Here is a 23765-nt window from a genome sequence, read left to right on the forward strand (position 1 = left end):
TTTTCTACGTGTTTCCTGCGTGTATTTCTACGTGTTTCCTGCGTGTTCCCACCTGTTTGTGGACGATGCGTGCGGCTAGCGTAGCGTTCCTCAGCTCGGCATCTCTGCAGTCGGCGAAGCTAACGCAGCAGCTAGCCGGGATCCCGCTAACGGGGAAGTACACACTGCTGAGCCAGCTGGTGTAGTTGTACACACCACAGCAGTGCAACTACACACAGAAATACACACCATTAGTACAACTCTGAGCAAGACACAAACAAATCAGTGTATCATCGGCATATGAGCGACATCTGTACAAAACCACGTCAACATCTCAGGTCAATATTTGATGTTCTAATTGGTTTAGGAAAACATTTCATTTAATCAACTGTTGTTGTTTAAGTGGCAAATGTATTGTTTAATTGTTGTATAATTACCCGTGAAAGAGTTAACTATAACATCATAACAAGATCTGATCGTTATGGAAAAATGAAATGAAGTATTATTATGAATGTTCCCCAGAGGACCCACAGTAGAGCCCTGAGGAACGCCACAAGTGATTCACGACACAGATATCAAAAAGACGCTTATTCCATTAAAAAACTGCCTAATTGAAAATGAACAGCAGTGGTTGATTAAAGAATTAAACTTTGTGGTAAATTAAGCCAGTTTTATTCTGAAATCCTCAGAAGGAAGTTATTAAAAGGTTTAAACACTGACCCTGCGCTGCACGCCGTCCACAGCCAGGCTGCGGTCGTCTCGCCCGTCGTACTTCATCACGGCCTCGCTGTACGTCGTCAGGAACGTCCCTTGGATCTGAACAGGAAGTCAGAACAAGGTTTGATAGCATCAGTTAGCATTAGCGGCTAAATGTTTGTTTACATTGTCGTAATGTTGTTGTCTCTGACCTCGTGGCGAAACACGAACCCTGAGATTCCTGCGATGAGTTCGGTCATGAAGACCAGCGTCAGAAATACTGCGTACTGCGGAGAGAGAAGTACTTAGAGAGCGCCCCCTGCAGGTGGACAGTGTTAGTACACAGTGGGCAGTATTACCAGCCGGAGCATCCAGCAGGTGGACAGTGTTAGTACACAGAGGGCAGTGTTAGTACACAGAGGGCAGTATTGGTACACAGAGGGCAGTATTACCAGCCAGAGCATCCAGCAGCGCCCCCTGCAGGTGGACAGTGTTAGTACACAGACGGCAGTATTACCAGCCGGAGCATCCAGCAGCGCCCCCTGCAGGTGGACAGTGTTAGTACACAGAGGGCAGTATTGGTACACAGAGGGCAGTATTACCAGCCAGAGCATCCAGCAGCGCCCCCTGCAGGTGGACAGTGTTAGTACACAGAGGGCAGTATTAGTACACAGAGGGCAGTATTACCAGCCGGAGCATCCAGCAGCGCCCCCTGCAGGTGGACAGTGTTAGTACACAGAGGGCAGTATTACCAGCCGGAGCATCCAGCATCACCCCCTGCAGGTGGACAGTGTTAGTACACAGAGGGCAGTATTAGTACACAGAGGGCAGTATTACCAGCCGGAGCATCCAGCAGCGCCCCCTGCAGGTGGACAGTGTTAGTACACAGAGGGCACTGTTAGTACACAGAGGACAGTGTTAGTACACAGAGGGTAGTATTACCAGCCGGAGCATCCAGCAGCGCCCCCTGCAGGTAGACAGTGTTAGTACACAGAGGGCAGTATTACCAGCCGGAGCATCCAGCAGCGCCCCCTGCAGGTGGCATAGCAGCCGAACAGGCCGAACAGCACGATGGCGGCTCCGGTGCCGGTGAGGACGAAGGGGGCGATGGACGGACCGCTGGAGATCAGAGAGGTGTAGGGGCCGAGCATGAAGCTCCACCACAGCCCCACGGACAGCAGCACCACCCCCGACACCTGCACACACACACACACACACACACACACACACACACACACACACACACACACACACACACACACACACACACACACACACACACACACACACACACACACACACACACACACACACACACACACACACACACACCACACACACACACACACACACACACACACACACACACACACACACACACACACACACACACACACACACACACACACACAGTGACTCAGCATCACATGGCAGTAATGAGCTGACAGTGAGGTGACAAACTGACGGAGAGACGTGAAGAACAGACGAGCCCTCGACCGCTGACACAGGATATATTATATTTAATGAAACACAGAAATAGGGCAGTTCGGCACAAACGTAGTCCGAATAGTAAAAATTATAAAAAGTTAAATATTACAATAAATATTCCTCATTCTAAAATGGAAAGTGTGGGAATTTAGAAAAAGAATCACACAGAATAAAACTAATGCTGGACCAAAGTCATGAGTAAAATAGAATACAGAATAATAAAATGAAGCTGTTTCTGACCCAGAAGACGACGCCGTAGAGCAGCAGCAGAGACTTCAGACAGAAGATCACCGGCTTCGTGGCCATCCTCCGAGAAGCCATCGCCCTGACGGATCTAGATATACTAACAACAGCGAGTATCCAGAGGCACGAGCACTCTGAATCTGAAACATCAAACGAAACGTCAGCAAAAGGACAGAAACAGAAAGAGGGAATTATGAGACAGAACTAACGTGGAAATATTCAGTCTAATCAAAAAGATGCCTAAAAAAGACAATTTCCCTCAAAGATTACAAACATTCCCCAGAGATGGATTCGCCCAGAGGCAGAAAGACAGAACTGCCCTCATGCATCAAAGCTGTGTCTAACATGTCCCTGAGTGTCCCGCCTCAGAGAGGAGACGAGTGGACGAAGACAGACGGTGGCCTTACCTGCAGCGGGAGAGGAGGAGGTGGAGTGAGTAGTTCCTGTTCTGTCTCGTTGATCCTCTGTCCTCTGGAGACGAGCAGCTCGTGACCCGGAGCTGCACCCTGACTCACAGGGAGGTGACGGGGGGGGGGGGATCACAGGGACTTCCACCGGGCGCTCGCCGCTGGGCTAGAGGCCGAGGACAGCGACCTCGGTGGTGTTGAACCGCAGCACGAAACACATGTGTTGTTCAACGTAGTGATGAATATCATTTAGTTCCAATCTGATATAATTACGGCGGCCATGTTTGTTCACTTTGTTTGTAGTAATATATTATTTTAATTCACGAGGTCTCCGAGGCGTTCCACGTCTCAGAGGTGTTGAGCACACACACCTGAGCACACACACCTGAGCACACACACCTGAGCACACACACAGCAGAGGAATACCCAGAGACCACATCAGAACAGATTTGAACTTTTATATCATCGTCACAAACAATCAGTGAGTTTACAATCGCCCTCCATCACAACACAGAACATCTCAGGTGTGTGTGTTCAGGTGTGTGTGCTCAGGTGTGTGTGTTCAGGTGTGTGTGCTCAGGTGTGTGTGTTCAGGTGTGTGTGTCCAGGTGTGTGTGCTCAGGTGTGTGTGTGCTCAGGTGTGTGTGTGTTCAGGTGTGTGTGTCCAGGTGTGTGTGCTCAGGTGTGTGTGTGCTCAGGTGTGTGTGTGCTCAGGTGTGTGTGCTCAGGTGTGTGTGTGCTCAGGTGTGTGTGTGTCCAGGTGTGTGTGTGTTCAGGTGTGTGTTCAGGTGTGTGTGTTCAGGTGTGTGTGCTCAGGTGTGTGTGTGTTCAGGTGTGTGTGTTCAGGTGTGTGTGTTCAGGTGTGTGTGTTCAGGTGTGTGTGTGTGTGTGTTCAGGTGTGTGTGTTCAGGTGTGTGTGCTCAGGTGTGTGTGTGTGTGTGTGTGTGTGTGTGTGTTCAGGTGTGTGTGTGTTCAGGTGTGTGTGTTCAGGTGTGTGTGTGTGTGTGTGTGTTCAGGTGTGTGTGTCAGGTGTGTGTGTGTTCAGGTGAGTCTTGCGGGTGTAGCTCTTGCTGCAGGTGTGTGTTCAGGTGTGTGTTCAGGTGTGTGTGTGCGTTCAGGTGTGTGTGTTCAGGTGTGTGTTCAGGTGTGTGTGTGTGTTCAGGTGTGTGTGTTCAGGTGGTGTGTGTTCAGGTGTGTGTGTGTGTGTTCAGGTGTGTGTGTGTGTGTGTGTGTGTGTGTGTGTGTGTGTGTGTGCTCAGGTGTGTGTGAGCAGGTGTCTGTTCAGGTGCGTCTTGCGGGTGTAGCTCTTGCTGCAGGAGGAGCAGCCGTACGGTCTGACGTCGCTGTGAGACAGCAGGTGCTTCTCCAGGTCGAACTTCCTGCGGAGACACTTCCCGCACTGAGGACAGGGGAAGGGCCGCTCGCCTGGGGACAGGAAGTACCAGACAGGAAGTCACACAGACAGGAAGTACCAGACAGGAAGTCACACAGACAGGAAGTACCAGACAGGAAGTCACACAGACAGGAAGTACCAGACAGGAAGTCACACAGACAGGAAGTACCAGACAGGAAGTCACACAGACAGGAAGTCACACAGACAGGAAGTCACACAGACAGGAAGTACCAGACAGGAAGTCACACAGACAGGAAGTACCAGACAGGAAGTCACACAGACAGGAAGTCACACAGACAGGAAGTACCACAGACAGGAAGTACCACAGACAGGAGGTCACACAGACAGGAAGTACCACAGACAGGAGGTCACACAGACAGGAAGTCACACAGACAGGAAGTACCAGACAGGAAGTACCACAGACAGGAAGTACCAGACAGGAAGTACCAGACAGGAAGTCACACAGACAGGAAGTACCAGACAGGAGGTCACACAGACAGGAAGTCACACAGACAGGAAGTACCAGACAGGAAGTCACACAGACAGGAAGTACCACAGACAGGAAGTCACACAGACAGGAGGTCACACAGACAGGAAGTACCACAGACAGGAGGTACCACAGACAGGAGGTCACACAGACAGGAAGTACCACAGACAGGAAGTCACACAGACAGGAAGTCACACAGACAGGAAGTACCACAGACAGGAAGTCACACAGACAGGAAGTACCAGACAGGAAGTCACACAGACAGGAAGTACCACAGACAGGAAGTCACACAGACAGGAAGTACCACAGACAGGAAGTCACACAGACAGGAAGTACCACAGACAGGAGGTCACACAGACAGGAAGTACCACAGACAGGAAGTCACACAGACAGGAAGTCACACAGACAGGAAGTACACAGACAGGAAGTACCACAGACAGGAAGTCACACAGACAGGAAGTACCACAGACAGGAAGTACCACAGACAGGAAGTCACACAGACAGGAAGTACCACAGACAGGAAGTACCACAGACAGGAAGTACCACAGACAGGAAGTACCACAGACAGGAAGTCACACAGACAGGAAGTACCACAGACAGGAAGTCACACAGACAGGAAGTACCACAGACAGGAAGTGTGTTTCCGTTACCTGTGTGGATGCGGCGATGCTCGGTCAGGTGACAGGAAATGGAGAAGGCCTTCCCGCAGTCCTGGCAGCGGTACGGCCGCTCGCCCGTGTGCATCCTCATGTGCTTCTGCAGGTCTCCCCCTGACGGCCAGCCCTTCCCACACACCGTGCACACGTACGGGCGCTCACCTGAGAGACAGAGAGCACTCAGGTACAAGTACACACACCCTGTACTCAGGTACACACACCCTGTACTCGGGTTACACACACCCTGTACTCGGGTAGAAGTACAGATACTCGTGTTTAAAAATACTCTGGTAAAAGAGTACTGACTAAACTTCTTTACTCAAGTGAAGTAAAGAACTTTGAAATGTATTTAAGATGTAAGAATTGTCCCCGAAATTCAAGGTGTTATTAAATTATTATCTTTTTGTTTTTTAATAAAAACATGTTTTAAATATAAAGCACCAAATTGCAGCGAATCTCCATCGACGTCACTTTGAACTTTGAACTTGTGCTCTTTGATCAAATAAACCAAACGTTCACACCGGAGTACTTCTCCCGTTAGGCCTTCCCAACTCCGGGGACTTCCGGCCGGGGCCTCCGGGCGGCAGTATACGCCGTGAAGTGGTTTGCGGCCTGCCAGTAAACCCAAAGCAGAAGAAGAAGAAGAAGAAGAAGAAGAAGAAGAAGAAGAAGAAGAAGAAGAAGTGACGTCAGCGGCTTCATTTGCCTAATCCTCCCTCAGGGACTCATTCTGGTGTGAACGCGATCTGTACGTAGTTCATGCGAACTAAAGAGTTCTGATGAACTACGTGCGGCAAAGTACTTGGTGTGAACGCTGCTATTTTGTGTTCAACATGTGAGAAGTAGTGGAGTGAAGTACTGAGACCAGAAGCATGTGCTTGAGTGCCCCCCCTCTCCTCACCTGTGTGGCGCCTCACGTGCACGTTGAGCCCAGCGAGGGCCGTGAAGTCCTTGGGGCAGTGGGGGCAGGTGAAGGGGCGCTCCCCGCTGTGCGTCCTCAGGTGACCCTCCAGGCCGTGCCGGGTCTTGAACCGCTTCCCGCACTGAGCGCACAGAAAGCGGCGCTCCAGGCCGTGGTTGCTCCGGTGGGACTGCAGACCGGAGGCCGAGCCGAACGCCTTGGCGCACAGATCGCAGGGGAAGAGCCGCGAGGAGTGCGAGCGCTGGTGGATCCTCAGCTGGGTGACACCTGGAACACGTGGTGGTGAATATACGAAGAGTCTGCAGTGAACAGAATGCATAGACACAGCGTCGTGTGCGTACCTGGGAAGGTGAGGTCACAGAAGCGGCAGCTGAACTGAAGCTCCGCCCCCTCAGCAGAGTGCGTCTGCAGGTGCCTGAGCAGGCGGCTCTGAGAGCTGAAGCTCAGCGGACACACCGTGCAGGTGAGGGGGGGGGGGCGGTGCTGCAGCCGGTGGGTGTCGCACTGCCGGGCCGTGGGGAACACCTGGCTGCAGGCGGGGCAGCTGAACTCCCCCGCGGAGTGTGTGTGTGTGAGTGTGTGAGCGGTGAGGCTGGACAGGTGTGTGAAGGAGCGCTCGCAGGAGCTGCAGCTGAACAGCGCGCGGCTGCGGTGGCTGCGCTGGTGGCTGCGCAGCTCCGCCTGCGACCTGAAGGAGGCGCTGCACTGGAAGCAGGAGTGAGAGCGGGGGGGGCGGGGCCCTGAGGGGAGGGGGCGGGGCTCTGAGGGGAGGGGCTCTGCGTCAGGGGGCGGAGCCTGCGTAGAGGAGGCACGCCTTAACGCTGAGCTGCACGACTTGCTGGTGCTCAGGTGACGAATCACCTGCAGGAGACATTATTAATATTCTTTATTATTATGACTGTGTTGTTGTTGTTCTGTGTTGTTGTTGTTATTCTTCTGTGTTATTGTTATTGTTCTGTGTTGTTGTTATTGTTATTCTTCTGTGTTGTTGTTATTCTTCTGTGTTGTTGTTATTGTTCTGTGTTGTCGTTATTGTTATTGTTCTGAGTTGTTGTTGTTATTGTTCTGAGTTGTCGTTATTCTTCTGTGTTGTCGTTATTGTTATTGTTCTGTGTTGTTATTCTTCTGTGTTGTTATTGTTCTGTGTTGTTGTTATTGTTCTGTGTTGTTGTTGTTATTCTTCTGTGTTGTTGTTGTTATTCTTCTGTGTTGTTGTTATTCTTCTGTGTTGTTGTTGTTATTCTTCTGTGTTGTTGTTATTCTTCTGTGTTGTTGTTGTTATTCTTCTGTGTTGTTGTTATTGTTCTGTGTTGTTGTTGTTGTTGTTGTTATTCTTCTGTGTTGTTGTTATTGTTCTGTGTTGTTGTTGTTGTTATTCTTCTGTGTTGTTGTTATTGTTCTGTGTTGTTGTTGTTATTCTTCTGTGTTGTCGTTATTGTTCTGTGTTGTTGTTGTTATTGTTCTGAGTTGTCGTTATTGTTCTGTGTTGTTGTTGTTATTGTTCTGTGTTGTTGTTATTGTTCTGTGTTGTTGTTGTTATTCTTCTGTGTTGTTGTTATTCTTCAGTGTTGTCGTTATTGTTATTGTTCTGAGTTGTTGTCGTTATTGTTCTGTGTTGTTGTTGTTATTCTTCTGTGTTGTTGTTATTGTTCTGTGTTGTTGTTATTGTTCTGTGTTGTTGTTGTTGTTGTTGTTATTCTTCTGTGTTGTTGTTATTGTTCTGTGTTGTTGTTATTGTTCTGTGTTGTTGTTGTTATTCTTCTGTGTTGTCGTTATTGTTCTGTGTTGTTGTTGTTGTTATTCTTCTGAGTTGTTGTTATTGTTCTGTGTTGTTGTTGTTATTCTTCTGTGTTGTTGTTATTGTTCTGTGTTGTTGTTATTCTTCTGTGTTGTTGTTATTGTTCTGTGTTGTTGTCGTTATTGTTCAGTGTTGTCGTTATTGTTATTGTTCTGAGTTGTTGTTGTTATTGTTCTGTGTTGTCGTTATTCTTCTGTGTTGTTGTTATTGTTCTGTGTTGTTGTTGTTGTTGTTATTCTTCTGAGTTGTTGTTATTGTTCTGTGTTGTTGTTGTTATTCTTCTGTGTTGTTGTTATTGTTCTGTGTTGTTGTTGTTATTCTTCTGTGTTGTTGTTATTGTTCTGTGTTATTGTTCTGTGTTGTTGTTGTTGTTATTCTTCTGAGTTGTTGTTATTGTTCTGTGTTGTTGTTATTCTTCTGTGTTGTTGTTATTGTTCTGTGTTGTTGTTATTGTTCTGTGTTGTCGTTATTGTTCTGAGTTGTTGTTGTTATTGTTCAGTGTTGTCGTTATTGTTATTGTTCTGAGTTGTTGTTGTTATTGTTCTGTGTTGTCGTTATTGTTCTGTGTTGTTGTTATTCTTCTGTGTTGTTGTTATTGTTCTGTGTTGTTGTTGTTGTTATTCTTCTGAGTTGTTGTTATTGTTCTGTGTTGTTGTTATTCTTCTGTGTTGTTGTTATTGTTCTGTGTTGTTGTTATTGTTCTGTGTTGTTGTTATTCTTCTGAGTTGTTGTTATTGTTCTGTGTTGTTGTTATTCTTCTGTGTTGTTGTTATTGTTCTGTGTTGTTGTTATTGTTCTGTGTTGTCGTTATTGTTCAGTGTTGTCGTTATTCTTCTGTGTTGTTGTCGTTATTGTTCTGTGTTGTCGTTATTGTTCTGTGTTGTTGTTATTGTTCTGTGTTGTTGTTGACATGTGGAGGTGATATCTGACCTGGGATCTGTAGATGAAGCACTTCCCACAGCGAGGACACTTGTGAGCGACGCGCTGAGCGGGAGACGCTCTGTACACACGGGGGGGCGGGGCCTCAGGGCTCTGATCTGATTGGTCCCCTGTGGAGAGGAGGCGAGGTTAGAGGCTGTCTGTCAGAGAATGTGTGTGTGTGTGTGTGTGTGTGTGTGTGTGTGTGTGTGTGTGTGTGTGTGTGTGTGTGTGTGTGTGTGTGTCTCACCGGTGTCCTCTGATTGGTCGGCAGAGTCTCCAGGTGACTCCTTCAGCCTGACGGGAAGCAGAAACATCGATGATGGATTCAGACAGATTGAAATGTGATGATGTCATAATCCGCGTCTCACCTGTGCACCTCCACGATCACAGGTGTGACGTCCCATGAGTCCCCGCCCCCTGCTGCGCTCTGATTGGACGCCTCCTGCTCCTCGCTCTGACCAATCACAGTCTCCTCCTGACCCTCCGTCAGCACGAGCACCTCCACCTTCACCTGAGAGAGAGGCTCTGATTGGACGTCAGGGAGAGGCTCTGATTGGACGTCAGGGAGAGGCTCTGATTGGACGTCAGGGAGAGGCTCTGATTGGACGTCAGGGAGAGGCTCTGATTGGCTGTTGGCGGGAGGAGGCTCCTGATTGGCCGGTTTGTTGAGGAGGGGGTGGGACCAGGCTGCGAGGAGCACGTTCTCCGTGTCCTGGCTCACTGGGAGAGAAAGACGACATTATATATAATATAATCGTAAACAGTGAATTAGTGAAAGGTGTGTTTTTACCTGTGGTGGAGGCTTTCCCCAGCCGACAGCTCTGATTGGTCAGCAGCTCCCTCAGGTGCTCCGCCTCCTGCAGACACTCCTCAAAAGCTCCGGGGGCAGCAGAGAGCCAGCAGGCCGTCTGAAACAACACTTCCTGTTTACATCCCCCGGTGCATTCTGGGAACTGGTTCCTCAGGTGATCACAGGTGATCTATTTACCTGTTTGAAGTCGGGAACAGGAAACAGCTGTTCCGTCCGGGACAGGAAGTCAGAGATGAGCTCCTGGAGGGCGGAGTCGAAGCTGTGGTCGAACACTTCCTGCAACACCAACGAAGAAGAAGAGTGTTAAACCTGTTGAAGTTGTAGTTTTTAGTGTTGTTGTCGTTTTAGCGCTGACCTGCAGGAGGCGCTGTCTGTCGTCTGGACTCTGCGCGAGGAGAGACTGCAGACAGGACGTCTCCATCTGAGAGACGGATTACAGAGTCAGCTCACTGTGACTACGTTTCCCAGAATGCACTGCATGCAGGTCACATGTACACTAACTCATGTTTAATCGGTTGGTTGTTATCTAAAATAATTAAAGAAGCCATTTGAGAGACTTTAAGGAAATCCGAGTGTCCTGTGAGCGGCGCCGTGTGACGTCGACTGACCATGTCCTCGGAGCGGTGTTCCTCCAGGTGAGCGAGGGTCTGGGGGTCGCCGAGGGTCACCTGGGGGTCGCCGAGGGTCACCTGGGGGTCGCCGAGGGTCACCTGGGGGAGGACAGGCGGTTAACGGGGATTAATAGATGTGTCGATAACGATATTTAATATATATGTGAATACCTTCGCCCTGAGAGCCAGCAGCAGCAGCCTCCTCTGCCTGTCCGTCAGCAGCTGAGGGACCGCCTCCGTCACCATGGAAACAAAGTCCTCCAGCATCCCATAATGTTTCACGCTCTGTTGCCGGGCGACCTGCCACATGGAGGCCGTCATCAGGCGGAGGGGGGGGAGCAGGAGGCGCAGCGAGGAGAGGGGGGGGGGCGAGGCTGGGGGGGGCGAGGCTGGGGGGGGACATGTGATTTATTTTACTTTTTCTTCTTTGTTTTTTTAATGGATTTCTTTCTAGTTTCCGGAGGAGTTTCCGCAGAACTTGGAGCACTTTTCGGGGGAAATAACAGCAATAATCTGCATTTCTTCCTTCATTTCCTCTGAACTTCTAGTTTATTCCTGAGAGAACTAAAGTCAATCTCTTAAGTTTCTGAACCGAAATAATATATTATACATGCACCGAGTTAAAGAGTCAGCACTCCTGCTTTATAAGACTTGTTTAGATGTGTTATATTGATTACACACCTCTTCTAAAGTTCAGTTTAGTTTATAAATGTTGTTCACACTGAGTCTCGTTAGCATAGGTTGAGCTAGGTGGCTAACCTTTCTAAAAGCCCCCACATGTTTTAAATGCTGATTAAAGTTCATGAAAATGATGAATAGACTTCTTCCTCACTTACCCATTCCTCTCTGTTGGTCTCGCGCCTCCTGGTTACTGCTAAATACTGAAATAAAGGCAAAAGAATGAGCTAAACTTGAGCTAACAGCTAACTCTGTTTACAGCTTCTTCTTCTTCTGTGGTTTTGATGGCGGTTGGCAAACAGCTTTCAGGTGCAACACCGCCGCCTTCCGGAGTGGAGTGTGGATCAGCGAGGTAAGGAGAGCCAATACATACAGGAATGAATACATTAGTAAATATAGGAATACATCAATACAACAATGAATACATGTATTAATAAATATGTTTGAGTTTTATTTTATTATCTTATAATTTGTTAAGAATTTAAGCTATATTTAATTTGTTTTACATATTCATTTTTTAATGATTTGTATTGTTTAGATTGTATTTATCATAACCCCATATTACATGTGTCTTTTAAGTTTTTATTTCTTATAAACTCTATTTTCTTCACTTTTTGGGAAGTCAGTTAGGAGTTAAAATTAGATTATCTTTAATATCATTATTTGTATAATTGTTATAATTTATAAAAAAGTATATATTCATATTTGAATGTTTATATCTTATTTATTATTTCCCAACACGTGTCTTTTTTAAAGTGGAGTCCACCTTCAGACGCGCGTTGGAGGAGTAATGGCGCCCTCTGGTGGACAACCAGAGGAACGGCGGGCTGTCTGTGGGAGGCCCGCCTCTTCAGATGCTTCTCTGCCGGAGGAGCGACACTCTGACCCGGCCTGAGGATCAGCGAACACCCCGAGAACCTGCACCTTCCCCTGTAAGTGCTTAAACTCTTTAAATCATGGAGACATGAATGCAGTTTGGCTCCATGCCCTGTGGATGCAAGGAGACACGATTCGTCAATTGAGACTTTAACCATACTCCATTAAGAAAAGTGCTTTTTTTACATTTTGCTCTTCCAGGTTAATGCATGTTATTTTATATGAGTATGTTTACATGTTGTCAGTTATAATAACCTCCTCTGGTGTATTCGGCTAACTTTTCTTCTACCAAACATCCCATAATATGTGGGAAATCTGAACTTCTGTGCTCCAGTTTGAGGTGTCCCTGAACGTCCCTCCATAGAGCAGGTTGCTCTTAGCCCATCCTTTACCCGGATCTACAAAGTTAAATCTAAAATGAAAACATCCTTTATTGGTGAATAGAAAGTGAGCCGAAGTAAAGCAGACATCGTGTTTATTATATGAAAGTATTAATACATGTGTAATAATCCGTTTTTATTACTTAAATTAGAATATAACGTTTAATGTACGGCTTTTAAACAGCGCTTCAATATGATCTCAATTCGCATCGTATCTAATGGAGCAAATTCCTGCAATTTAAAGTCTTAGATCAATTTCTATTCTTTGTTGTTGTGTTTGAAATGTGAGCCGAATTAAAGCAGGCATCCTGTTTATTATGTCTATAACAGTATTAATGCATGTGTTTTATTCTCGTAATTACACCTGCAAACTGTATTTATAAAGTTTACATTAATTAATGCAACGTCTCTAATCCAGATGTCCTTTACAAGTCTGTCGTTTTAAGACAAAAATAAACCATTAAATAACTACTTTTAAATGTTCTATAACAACATGAAAGTCCTCTGGTTTCGTCTGCATGCTTTTCTTCCACCAAACATCCCATAATAAGAGTGAAATCAACTTCTTGTTACAGGGGCTCAAATGTGATCGTGTTTATTCTATAGAGTGTGTTTTTAGTTTAAATGAGCCTCTGCCGGTCTGATGGTGCGTTCAGGAGCCTCTGCCGGTCTGATGGTGCGTTCAGGAGCCTCTGCCGGTCTGATGGTGCGTTCAGGAGCCTCTGCCGGTCTGATGGTGCGTTCAGGAGCCTCTGCCGGTCTGATGGTGCGTTCAGGAGCCTCTGCCGGTCTGATGGTGCGTTCAGGAGCCTCTGCCGGTCTGACGGTGCGTTCAGGAGCCTCTGCCACTTGAAGCCTCTCGCTCAGCGGAGACAGAAAGTGAGACTCAAAGGATGTTGGAGAGCTCGATGCTGATTGGTCGACGCCTTCTGAAGCCCGAATGGTCTCTTTGTCTCCGATCAGCAGTAAACTCTTATTTTGAAGGTCGTGACCTCTGGCTTTAAAGCGTCCTGTTGAGTTTCAACAGAAGCTTCAATAAAACCCTCCTCCTTTGTTCCTCCTCCTCCTCTTCACATGCTCAGAGCCTTCAAAGTGTCTGTCCTCTTCACATGCTCAGAGCCTTCACAGTGTCTCTCCTCTTCACATGCTCAGAGCCTTCACAGTCTCTGTCCTCTTCACATGCTCAGAGCCTTCACAGTCTCTGTCCTCTTCACATGCTCAGAGCCTTCACAGTGTCTGTCCTCTTCACATGCTCAGAGCCTTCAAAGTGTCTGTCCTCTTCACATGGTCAGAGCCTTCAAAGTCTCTGCAGGTTCCTCGTTTTATGGGATGCTTGGTGGACCGGACGCACAGAGGACGTTCCTGCTGTGAGGCCACGTGTCAACGTTCAGGCTGAGGTGCTTGGGAGGACGGAGACTGACCTGTAAACGGGTCCTCTCAAGGACGTGAGACGCCTTGAGAGGACCCGTTGAGACACCTTGAGAGGACACACGCTGAGACACCTTGAGAGGACACACTCTGTAGCACGTTGAGACACCTTGAGAGGACACACGCTGAGACACCTTGAGAGGACACACTCTGTAGCACGTTGAGACACCTTGAGAGGACACACGCTGAGACACCTTGAGAGGACACACTCTGTAGCACGTGAGACGCCTTGAGAGGACACACGTTGAGACACCTTGAGAGGACACACGCTGAGACACCTTGAGAGGACACACTCTGTAGCACGTGAGACGCCTTGAGAGGACACACGTTCAGACACCTTGAGAGGACACACTCTGTAGCACGTTGAGACACCTTGAGAGGACACACGCTGAGACACCTTGAGAGGACACACTCTGTAGCACGTGAGACGCCTTGAGAGGACACACGTTGAGACACCTTGAGAGGACACACGCTGAGACACCTTGAGACACACACACAAAGAGACACACACACACACAGGTCATTGTCAGCGTTTCCTGTCAGTTCAAAGTGCTTTTTAAATTAATGTCGTCTGACCTCCATCCGTCTGTCTCTGTGTGTGTGTGTGTGTGTGTGTGTGTGTGTGTGTGTGTGTGTGTGTGTGTGTGTGTGTGTGTGTGTGTGTGTGTGTGTGTGTGTATTATTGAGAAGAAGAAGAAGAAGAAGAAGAAGAAGAAGAAGAAGAAGAAGAAGAAGAAGAAGAAGAAGAAGGAGGTCACGTTGGCTCCGTTCTGTCTCTCAGAAACACTCAGGTGTGATTCAAGTCCCTCTGATGTCTCACCTGTGTGTCTCACCTGTGTCTCCGGGTGTCCTCTGATGTCTCACCTGTGTCTCCGGGTGTCCTCTGATGTCTCACCTGTGTGTCTCACCTGTGTCTCCAGGTGTCCTCTGATATCTCACCTGTGTGTCTCACCTGTGTCTCCGGGTGTCCTCTGATGTCTCACCTGTGTGTCTCACCTGTGTCTCCGGGTGTCCTCTGATGTCTCACCTGTGTGTCTCACCTGTGTGTCTCACCTGTGTCTCCGGGTGTCCTCTCACCTGTGTCTCCAGGTGTCCTCTGATGTCTCACCTGTGTCTCCGGGTGTCCTCTCACCTGTGTGTCTCACCTGTGTCTCTGGGTGTCCTCTGATGTCTCACATGTGTGTCTCACCTGTGTGTCTCCAGGTGTCCTCTGATGTCTCACCTGTGTGTCTCACCTGTGTCTCCAGGTGTCCTCTGATTTCTCACCTGTGTGTCTCACCTGCGTCTCCGGGTGTCCTCTGATGTCTCACCTGTGTGTCTCACCTGTGTCTCCAGGTGTCCTCTGATATCTCACCTGTGTGTCTCACCTGTGTCTCCGGGTGTCCTCTGATGTCTCACCTGTGTGTCTCACCTGTGTCTCCGGGTGTCCTCTGATGTCTCACCTGTGTGTCTCACCTGTGTGTCTCACCTGTGTCTCCGGGTGTCCTCTCACCTGTGTCTCCAGGTGTCCTCTGATGTCTCACCTGTGTCTCCGGGTGTCCTCTCACCTGTGTGTCTCACCTGTGTCTCTGGGTGTCCTCTGATGTCTCACATGTGTGTCTCACCTGTGTGTCTCCAGGTGTCCTCTGATGTCTCACCTGTGTGTCTCACCTGTGTCTCCAGGTGTCCTCTGATTTCTCACCTGTGTGTCTCACCTGCGTCTCCGGGTGTCCTCTGATGTCTCACCTGTGTGTCTCACCTGTGTCTCCAGGTGTCCTCTCACCTGTGTGTCTCACCTGTGTCTCCAGGTGTCCTCTGATATCTCACCTGTGTCTCCAGGTGTCCTCTGATGTCTCACCTGTGTGTCTCACCTGTGTCTCCGGGTGTCCTCTGATGTCTCACCTGTGTCTCCGGGTGTCCTCTGATGTCTCACCTGTGTGTCTCACCTGTGTGTCTCACCTGTGTCTCTGGGTGTCCTCTCACCTGTGTGTCTCACCTGTGTCTCCAGGTGTCCTCTGATGTCTCACCTGTGTCTCTGGGTGTCCTCTGATGTCTCACATGTGTGTCTCACCTGTGTGTCTCCAGGTGTCCTCTGATGTCTCACCTGTGTGTCTCACCTGTGTCTCCGGGTGTCCTCTGATGTCTCACCTGTGTGTCTCACCTGTGTCTCCGGGTGTCCTCTGATGTCTCACCTGTGTCTCCGGGTGTCCTCTCACCTGTAATGTCTCACCTGTGTCTCCGGGTGTCCTCTGATGTCTCAACTGTGTGTCTCACCTGTGTCTCCAGGTGTCCTCTGATATCTCACCTGTGTGTCTCACCTGTGTCTCCGGGTGTCCTCTGATGTCTCACCTGTGTGTCTCACCTGTGTCTCCGGGTGTCCTCTGATGTCTCACCTGTGTGTCTCACCTGTGTGTCTCACCTGTGTCTCCGGGTGTCCTCTCACCTGTGTGTCTCACCTGTGTCTCTGGGTGTCCTCTGATGTCTCACATGTGTGTCTCACCTGTGTGTCTCCAGGTGTCCTCTGATATCTCACCTGTGTGTCTCACCTGTGTCTCCGGGTGTCCTCTGATGTCTCACCTGTGTGTCTCACCTGTGTCTCCATGTGTCCTCTGATTTCTCACCTGTGTGTCTCACCTGCATCTCCGGGTGTCCTCTGATGTCTCACCTGTGTGTTTCACCTGTGTCTCCGGGTGTCCTCTCACCTGTGTGTCTCACCTGTGTCTCCGGGTGTCCTCTGATGTCTCACCTGTGTCTCCAGGTGTCCTCTGATATCTCACCTGTGTCTCCAGGTGTCCTCTGATGTCTCACCTGTGTGTCTCACCTGTGTCTCCGGGTGTCCTCTGATGTCTCACCTGTGTGTCTCACCTGTGTCTCCGGGTGTCCTCTGATGTCTCACCTGTGTGTCTCACCTGTGTGTCTCACCTGTGTCTCCGGGTGTCCTCTCACCTGTGTGTCTCACCTGTGTCTCCAGGTGTCCTCTGATGTCTCACCTGTGTCTCCGGGTGTCCTCTCACCTGTGTGTCTCACCTGTGTCTCTGGGTGTCCTCTGATGTCTCACATGTGTGTCTCACCTGTGTGTCTCCAGGTGTCCTCTGATGTCTCACCTGTGTGTCTCACCTGTGTCTCCAGGTGTCCTCTGATATCTCACCTGTGTGTCTCACCTGTGTCTCCGGGTGTCCTCTGATGTCTCACCTGTGTGTCTCACCTGTGTCTCCATGTGTCCTCTGATTTCTCACCTGTGTGTCTCACCTGCGTCTCCGGGTGTCCTCTGATGTCTCACCTGTGTGTCTCACCTGTGTCTCCGGGTGTCCTCTCACCTGTGTGTCTCCGGGTGTCCTCTGATGTCTCACCTGTGTGTCTCACCTGTGTCTCCAGGTGTCCTCTCACCTGTGTGTCTCACCTGTGTCTCCAGGTGTCCTCTGATTTCTCACCTGTGGGTCTCCGGGTGTCCTCTCACCCGTGTGTCTCACCTGTGTCTCCAGGTGTCCTCTGATTTCTCACCTGTGTCTCCAGGTGTCCTCTGATATCTCACCTGTGTCTCCAGGTGTCCTCTGATGTCTCACCTGTGTGTCTCACCTGTGTCTCCGGGTGTCCTCTGATGTCTCACCTGTGTGTCTCACCTGTGTCTCCGGGTGTCCTCTGATGTCTCACCTGTGTGTCTCACCTGTGTGTCTCACCTGTGTCTCCGGGTGTCCTCTCACCTGTGTGTCTCACCTGTGTCTCCAGGTGTCCTCTGATGTCTCACTTGTGTCTCCGGGTGTCCTCTCACCTGTGTGTCTCACCTGTGTCTCTGGGTGTCCTCTGATGTCTCACATGTGTGTCTTACCTGTGTGTCTCCAGGTGTCCTCTGATGTCTCACCTGTGTGTCTCACCTGTGTCTCCAGGTGTCCTCTGATATCTCACCTGTGTGTCTCACCTGTGTCTCCGGGTGTCCTCTGATGTCTCACCTGTGTGTCTCACCTGTGTCTCCATGTGTCCTCTGATTTCTCACCTGTGTGTCTCACCTGCGTCTCCGGGTGTCCTCTGATGTCTCACCTGTGTGTCTCACCTGTGTCTCCGGGTGTCCTCTCACCTGTGTGTCTCACCTGTGTCTCCGGGTGTCCTCTGATGTCTCACCTGTGTGTCTCACCTGTGTCTCCAGGTGTCCTCTCACCTGTGTGTCTCACCTGTGTCTCCAGGTGTCCTCTGATTTCTCACCTGTGTCTCCAGGTGTCCTCTGATTTCTCACCTGTGGGTCTCCGGGTGTCCTCTCACCCGTGTGTCTCACCTGTGTCTCCAGGTGTCCTCTGATTTCTCACCTGTGTCTCCAGGTGTCCTCTGATATCTCACCTGTGTCTCCAGGTGTCCTCTGATGTCTCACCTGTGTCTCCGGGTGTCCTCTGATGTCTCACCTGTGTGTCTCACCTGTGTCTCCGGGTGTCCTCTCACCTGTGTGTCTCACCTGTGTCTCCAGGTGTCCTCTGATTTCTCACCTGTGGGTCTCCAGGTGTCCTCTCACCCGTGTGATGTCTCTGAGCTCTGCCGACCTGCTGGACCTCCTGGATCAGTGGGAGGAGCTTAAGGATCTGAACCTGAGCGACCCCAACGCGACCCGGGTCGATGCCACGGTGTGTTCAGGGGCCGTGGGACATGCCAGCGTCCTTTACGTCCTCAGCATCTTCTACCTGTTCATCTTCCTCGTTGGTATCGCCTCCAACGCCCTGGTGGTGTGGGTCAACCTGCGCTCGCACAGGAAGTGCTCAGACGTGTTCGTCCTCCAGCTGGCGGCGGCCGACCTGGTTGCCGTGGCGACTCTACCCGTGCAGGTGAGCTCGATGCTGATTGGTCGCTGGCCGTTCGGCGCGGTGCTGTGTAAACTGACTCACCTGGTGTTCAGCGTGAACCTGTTCTCCAGCATCCTGTTCCTCACCTGTATGAGCGTGGAGCGCCACCTGTCCGTCACGCTGCCCCCTGGAGGCCGCGGGGCGCTAACGCCACGCCGCGGGGAGCTAACGCCACGCCGCGGGGAGCTAACGCCACGCCGCGGGGAGCTAACGCCACGCCGCGGGGAGCTAACGCCACGCCGCGGGATGCTAACGAGACGACTCGTCTGCGCCGCCGTGTGGATGCTAGCGTTAGCCGCCGCGGCGCCAGAGACCTACTTCCTGCAGGTGAGTTCTGTTCTCTCTCTGTCCTCTCTGTCCCCCAGACGGTGGTCTCTAACTCTGTCCTCTCTCTGTCCCCCAGACGGTGGTCTCTAACTCTGTCCTCTCTCTGACCCCCAGACGGTGGTCTCTATCTCTGTTCTCTCTCTGTCCCCCAGACGGTGGTCTCTATCTCTGTCCTCTCTCTGACCCCCAGACGGTGGTCTCTAACTCTGTCCTCTCTCTGTCCCCCAGACGGTGGTCTCTAACTCTGTCCTCTCTCTGACCCCCAGACGGTGGTCTCTAACTCTGTCCTCTCTCTGACCCCCAGACGGTGGTCTCTGTCCTCTCTCTGACCCCCAGACGGTGGTCTCTAACTCTGTCCTCTCTCTGTCCCCCAGACGGTGGTCTCTAACTCTGTCCTCTCTCTGACCCCCAGACGGTGGTCTCTAACTCTGTCCTCTCTCTGACCCCCAGACGGTGGTCTCTAACTCTGTCCTCTCTCTGTCCCCCAGACGGTGGTCTCTGTCTCTGTCCTCTCTCTGACCCCCAGACGGTGGTCTCTAACTCTGTCCTCTCTCTGTCCCCCAGACGGTGGTCTCTAACTCTGTCCTCTCTCTGACCCCCAGACGGTGGTCTCTGTCTCTGTCCTCTCTCTGACCCCCAGATGGTGGTCTCTAACTCTGTCCTCTCTCTGTCCCCCAGACGGTGGTCTCTAACTCTGTCCTCTCTCTGTCCCCCAGACGGTGGTCTCTAACTCTGTCCTCTCTCTGACCCCCAGACGGTGGTCTCTATCTCTGTTCTCTCTCTGACCCCCAGACGGTGGTCTCTATCTCTGTCCTCTCTCTGTCCCCCAGACGGTGGTCTCTAACTCTGTCCTCTCTCTGTCCCCCAGACGGTGGTCTCTAACTCTGTCCTCTCTCTGACCCCCAGACGGTGGTCTCTATCTCTGTTCTCTCTCTGTCCCCCAGACGGTGGTCTCTATCTCTGTCCTCTCTCTGTCCCCCAGACGGTGGTCTCTAACTCTGTCCTCTCTCTGTCCCCCAGACGGTGGTCTCTAACTCTGTCCTCTCTCTGACCCCCAGACGGTGGTCTCTATCTCTGTTCTCTCTCTGTCCCCCAGACGGTGGTCTCTAACTCTGTCCTCTCTCTGTCCCCCAGACGGTGGTCTCTAACTCTGTCCTCTCTCTGTCCCCCAGACGGTGGTCTCTAACTCTGTCCTCTCTCTGACCCCCAGACGGTGGTCTCTAACTCTGTCCTCTCTCTGTCCCCCAGACGGTGGTCCCTAACTCTGTCCTCTCTCTGACCCCCAGACGGTGGTCTCTAACTCTGTCCTCTCTCTGTCCCCCAGACGGTGGTCTCTAACTCTGTCCTCTCTCTGACCCCCAGACGGTGGTCTCTAACTCTGTCCTCTCTCTGTCCCCCAGACGGTGGTCTCTAACTCTGTCCTCTCTCTGACCCCCAGACGGTGGTCTCTATCTCTGTCCTCTCTCTGTCCCCCAGACGGTGGTCTCTAACTCTGTCCTCTCTCTGACCCCCAGACGGTGGTCTCTAACTCTGTCCTCTCTCTGTCCCCCAGACGGTGGTCTCTGTCCTCTCTCTGACCCCCAGACGGTGGTCTCTAACTCTGTCCTCTCTCTGTCCCCCAGACGGTGGTCTCTAACTCTGTCCTCTCTCTGACCCCCAGACGGTGGTCTCTGTCTCTGTCCTCTCTCTGACCCCCAGACGGTGGTCTCTAACTCTGTCCTCTCTCTGTCCCCCAGACGGTGGTCTCTAACTCTGTCCTCTCTCTGACCCCCAGACGGTGGTCTCTAACTCTGTCCTCTCTCTGTCCCCCAGACGGTGGTCTCTGTCTCTGTCCTCTCTCTGTCCCCCAGACGGTGGTCTCTGTCCTCTCTCTGACCCCCAGACGGTGGTCTCTATCTCTGTCCTCTCTCTGTCCCCCAGACGGTGGTCTCTAACTCTGTCCTCTCTCTGACCCCCAGACGGTGGTCTCTATCCTCTCTCTGTCCCCCAGACGGTGGTCTCTATCTCTGTCCTCTCTCTGTCCCCCAGACGGTGGTCTCTAACTCTGTCCTCTCTCTGACCCCCAGACGGTGGTCTCTAACTCTGTCCTCTCTCTGACCCCCAGACGGTGGTCTCTAACTCTGTCCTCTCTCTGTCCCCCAGACGGTGGTCTCTAACTCTGTCCTCTCTCTGTCCCCTAGACAGTGGTCTCTAACTCTGTCCTCTCTCTGTCCCCCAGACGGTGGTCTCTATCTCTGTTCTCTCTCTGTCCCCCAGACGGTGGTCTCTAACTCTGTCCTCTCTGACCCCCAGACGGTGGTCTCTAACTCTGTCCTCTCTCTGTCCCCCAGACGGTGGTCTCTAACTCTGTCCTCTCTGACCCCCAGACGGTGGTCTCTCCTCATCACTCCGGCTCCGTGTGTCGCCCGGTCTTCTCGTCTCGTGAGATGATGGTCTTCGTTCAGATGATCTTCTCCGTCCTGGGCTTCCTGCTCCCGCTCCCCATCATCATCGCCTCCTACCTGGCGCTGCCCCCCGACCCCGACCGGGGGGTGAGCCGCCGCGTCGTGCTAAGCTACATCGTGGTGTTCGTGTTGTGCTGGTTACCTCTCCACGTGGTCCTGGTCCTGGACCTGGTGGCCCTGCTGCTGCCCTTCAGCTGCAGTCTGGAGGGCTTCCTGTGGGTGGCGCTGCAGGTGACCCAGTGTGTGTCCATGATGCACTGCGTCTTGAACCCCGTGCTCTACAGCTTCCTGCACCGCAGCTACCGCTACGACCTCATGAAGGCCTTCATCTTCAGGTACTCCAGCCGCTCAGGGGTCGCTCGCCTCATCGACAACGAGAACACAGAGAACACCTCGGAGACCTCGGAGACCCTTGAGACCCTTGAGACCCTTGAGACCCTTGAGACCGAGAGCTCCTTGGCAGAGATCAGAGACCGGATGTAAAGAGTCAGGAACTCTTCCAGGACTTCGACTGTGAACTTTGATCAAGACTTGATATATTTCTTAGGACTTTAAAAGACATTCCTGTCGTAGATGTTTTCCAAGATAGAAACCTTTCCTTTGACTCTTCATCCGGTCTCTGAAGAACTTCTCAAGACACGCAAACGAACCTCCAGCTTCTCAAGTCTCAGGAAACCTTCTCGAGTGTCGGACCGTCCAAACTGTCCTCCAGACTGAGGAACTCTTCCAGAACTTCTCCAGTAGCTCTAATGTGAACGTTGATCAAGACTTGAGATATTTCTTAGGACTTCCTGGAGCAGAAAACCTCTCAAGACGAGAGAGAACTTTCTAAAGACGTGCAGATGTCTGAAAGCTTCTAAAGCTCTCGAGATCAGACCGCCTGAACGGTCCTCCAGATTTCTCTGTCTCTGAAACCTTCGCAGGACTTGGGGGAAACTCCTGAAAGCCTTCAGGACTCTTTGTACAGCCTTAGTTATCAGGAGTTCAGGTACACATCCTCTGTCTGTGGAAAGCTTCTCAAGACCAGAACACTTTCTAAAGACTTGCAGACGTTTTGACTCTTCGTCTGGTCCCTGAAGAACTTCTCTCGCCGTGTCGTACCTGCAGACGGACCAACCCCTTTGAAAGCTTCTCAAGTCTCAAGTGTTTGTGTCCGAACGATCCTCCAGATTTAGGAACTCTTGGTCTGACTCTGAAACCTCCGCAGGACTTCAGGACTCTTCGTAGGACTCGGGAACCTTCTGAGGACTCGAGACCCTCCTCTGTCTGTCGGCACCCGCTGTCCTCCAGATTTCAGGATGTTCTAACGTTCCTATTCTCCGTCTGTAAAACTGTAGAGAACGTCTTAAATATTTACAAACTGTGTTATACTTTTATACCTTTGACTAATATAAATGATTAGAGGATTATACTGTCCATACGTTGTTGACATTATGTTGTTGACATGTGTTGTTGACATTATGTTGTTGACATGTGTTGTTGACATGTGTTGTTGACATGTGTTGTTGACATTATGTTGTTGACATTATGTTGTTGACATTATGGTGTTGACATTATGTTGTTGACATGTGTTGTTGACATGTGTTGTTGACATTATGTTGTTGACATGTGTTGTTGACATGTGTTGTTGACATTATGCTGTTGACATTATGTTGTTGACATGTGTTGTTGACATTATGTTGTTGACATGTGTTGTTGAAATTATGTTGTTGACATGTGTTGTTGACATGTGTTGTTGACATTATGTTGTTGACATGTGTTGTTGACATGTGTTGTTGACATGTGTTGTTGACATTATGCTGTTGACATTATGTTGTTGACATGTGTTGTTGACATTATGTTGTTGACATTATGTTGTTGACATGTGTTGTTGACATTATGTTGTTGACATGTGTTGTTGAAATTATGTTGTTGACATGTGTTGTTGACATTGTGTTGTTGACATTATGTTGTTGACATGTGTTGTTGACATGTGTTGTTGACATTATGTTGTTGACATGTGTTGTTGACATTATGTTGTTGACATGTGTTGTTGAAATTATGTTGTTGACATGTGTTGTTGACATTGTGTTGTTGACATGTGTTGTTGACATTATGCTGTTGACATTATGTTGTTGACATTATGTTGTTGACATTATGTTGTTGATATTATATTCTGTGAAAACATTTATATTAATACTTGTTATGGTTTAGGTAAACATTTACATTTCTAGTTTCTGAATATTTTGTTAATTTTAGTTTTAATATTTTCTGTTATATTGTTGACTTTCTAATGAATATAAACAAATAAAAATATATTATTATTATTTCTGTTTGCATTCTTTAGAGATAAGTATTAATTGACAAAATTAAATAAATAGTAAAATAATTATCCTTAATTGTTTTACTTCATTTATAGATTTTGTATTTCTTTGTTTT

The 23765-nt window shown here is 49.9% G+C and overlaps 3 protein-coding genes across 3 annotated transcripts; 1 reads left to right on the top strand and 2 right to left on the bottom strand.

Moving 5' to 3' along the window:
• Nucleotides 1-8: 8 nt before the first annotated feature.
• LOC117441853 (tetraspanin-7-like) lies at nt 9-3168 on the bottom strand (the record flags this gene model as incomplete). Its single annotated transcript, XM_034077872.2, has 6 exons — nt 2814-3168; nt 2404-2546; nt 1683-1871; nt 888-962; nt 700-795; nt 9-208 (listed from the first exon to the last, which is right to left on the bottom strand). Coding segments are annotated over exons 2-6 (641 nt in total), but the record flags the coding sequence as incomplete, so codon positions are not given.
• An 83-nt stretch (nt 3169-3251) lies between these two features.
• On the bottom strand, nt 3252-11370 carry LOC117441852 (zinc finger protein ZFMSA12A-like). The gene is made up of 13 exons (XM_034077871.2): nt 11249-11370; nt 10584-10801; nt 10410-10511; nt 10157-10222; nt 9979-10077; nt 9781-9898; nt 9359-9710; nt 9238-9284; nt 9000-9118; nt 6613-7132; nt 6251-6538; nt 5344-5511; nt 3252-4238 (listed from the first exon to the last, which is right to left on the bottom strand). Exons 1-13 carry the CDS (start codon nt 11250-11252, stop codon nt 4069-4071), a joined length of 2271 nt encoding a protein of 756 aa, XP_033933762.2. The 5' UTR covers nt 11253-11370; the 3' UTR covers nt 3252-4068.
• Nucleotides 11371-11987: 617 nt separating this feature from the next.
• On the top strand, nt 11988-22738 carry LOC117441854 (atypical chemokine receptor 3-like). Its single transcript, XM_071202298.1, has 5 exons — nt 11988-12022; nt 17963-17995; nt 18240-18698; nt 18795-18903; nt 21270-22738. The coding sequence occupies exons 3-5, from the start codon at nt 18259-18261 to the stop codon at nt 21828-21830; spliced, it is 1110 nt and encodes a 369-aa protein (XP_071058399.1). The 5' UTR covers nt 11988-12022; nt 17963-17995; nt 18240-18258; the 3' UTR covers nt 21831-22738.
• Nucleotides 22739-23765: the final 1027 nt, after the last annotated feature.

Source organism: Pseudochaenichthys georgianus, unplaced genomic scaffold (assembly GCF_902827115.2).
Source record: "Pseudochaenichthys georgianus unplaced genomic scaffold, fPseGeo1.2 scaffold_2048_arrow_ctg1, whole genome shotgun sequence".
NCBI classification, from domain to species: Eukaryota; Metazoa; Chordata; class Actinopteri; order Perciformes; family Channichthyidae; genus Pseudochaenichthys; species Pseudochaenichthys georgianus.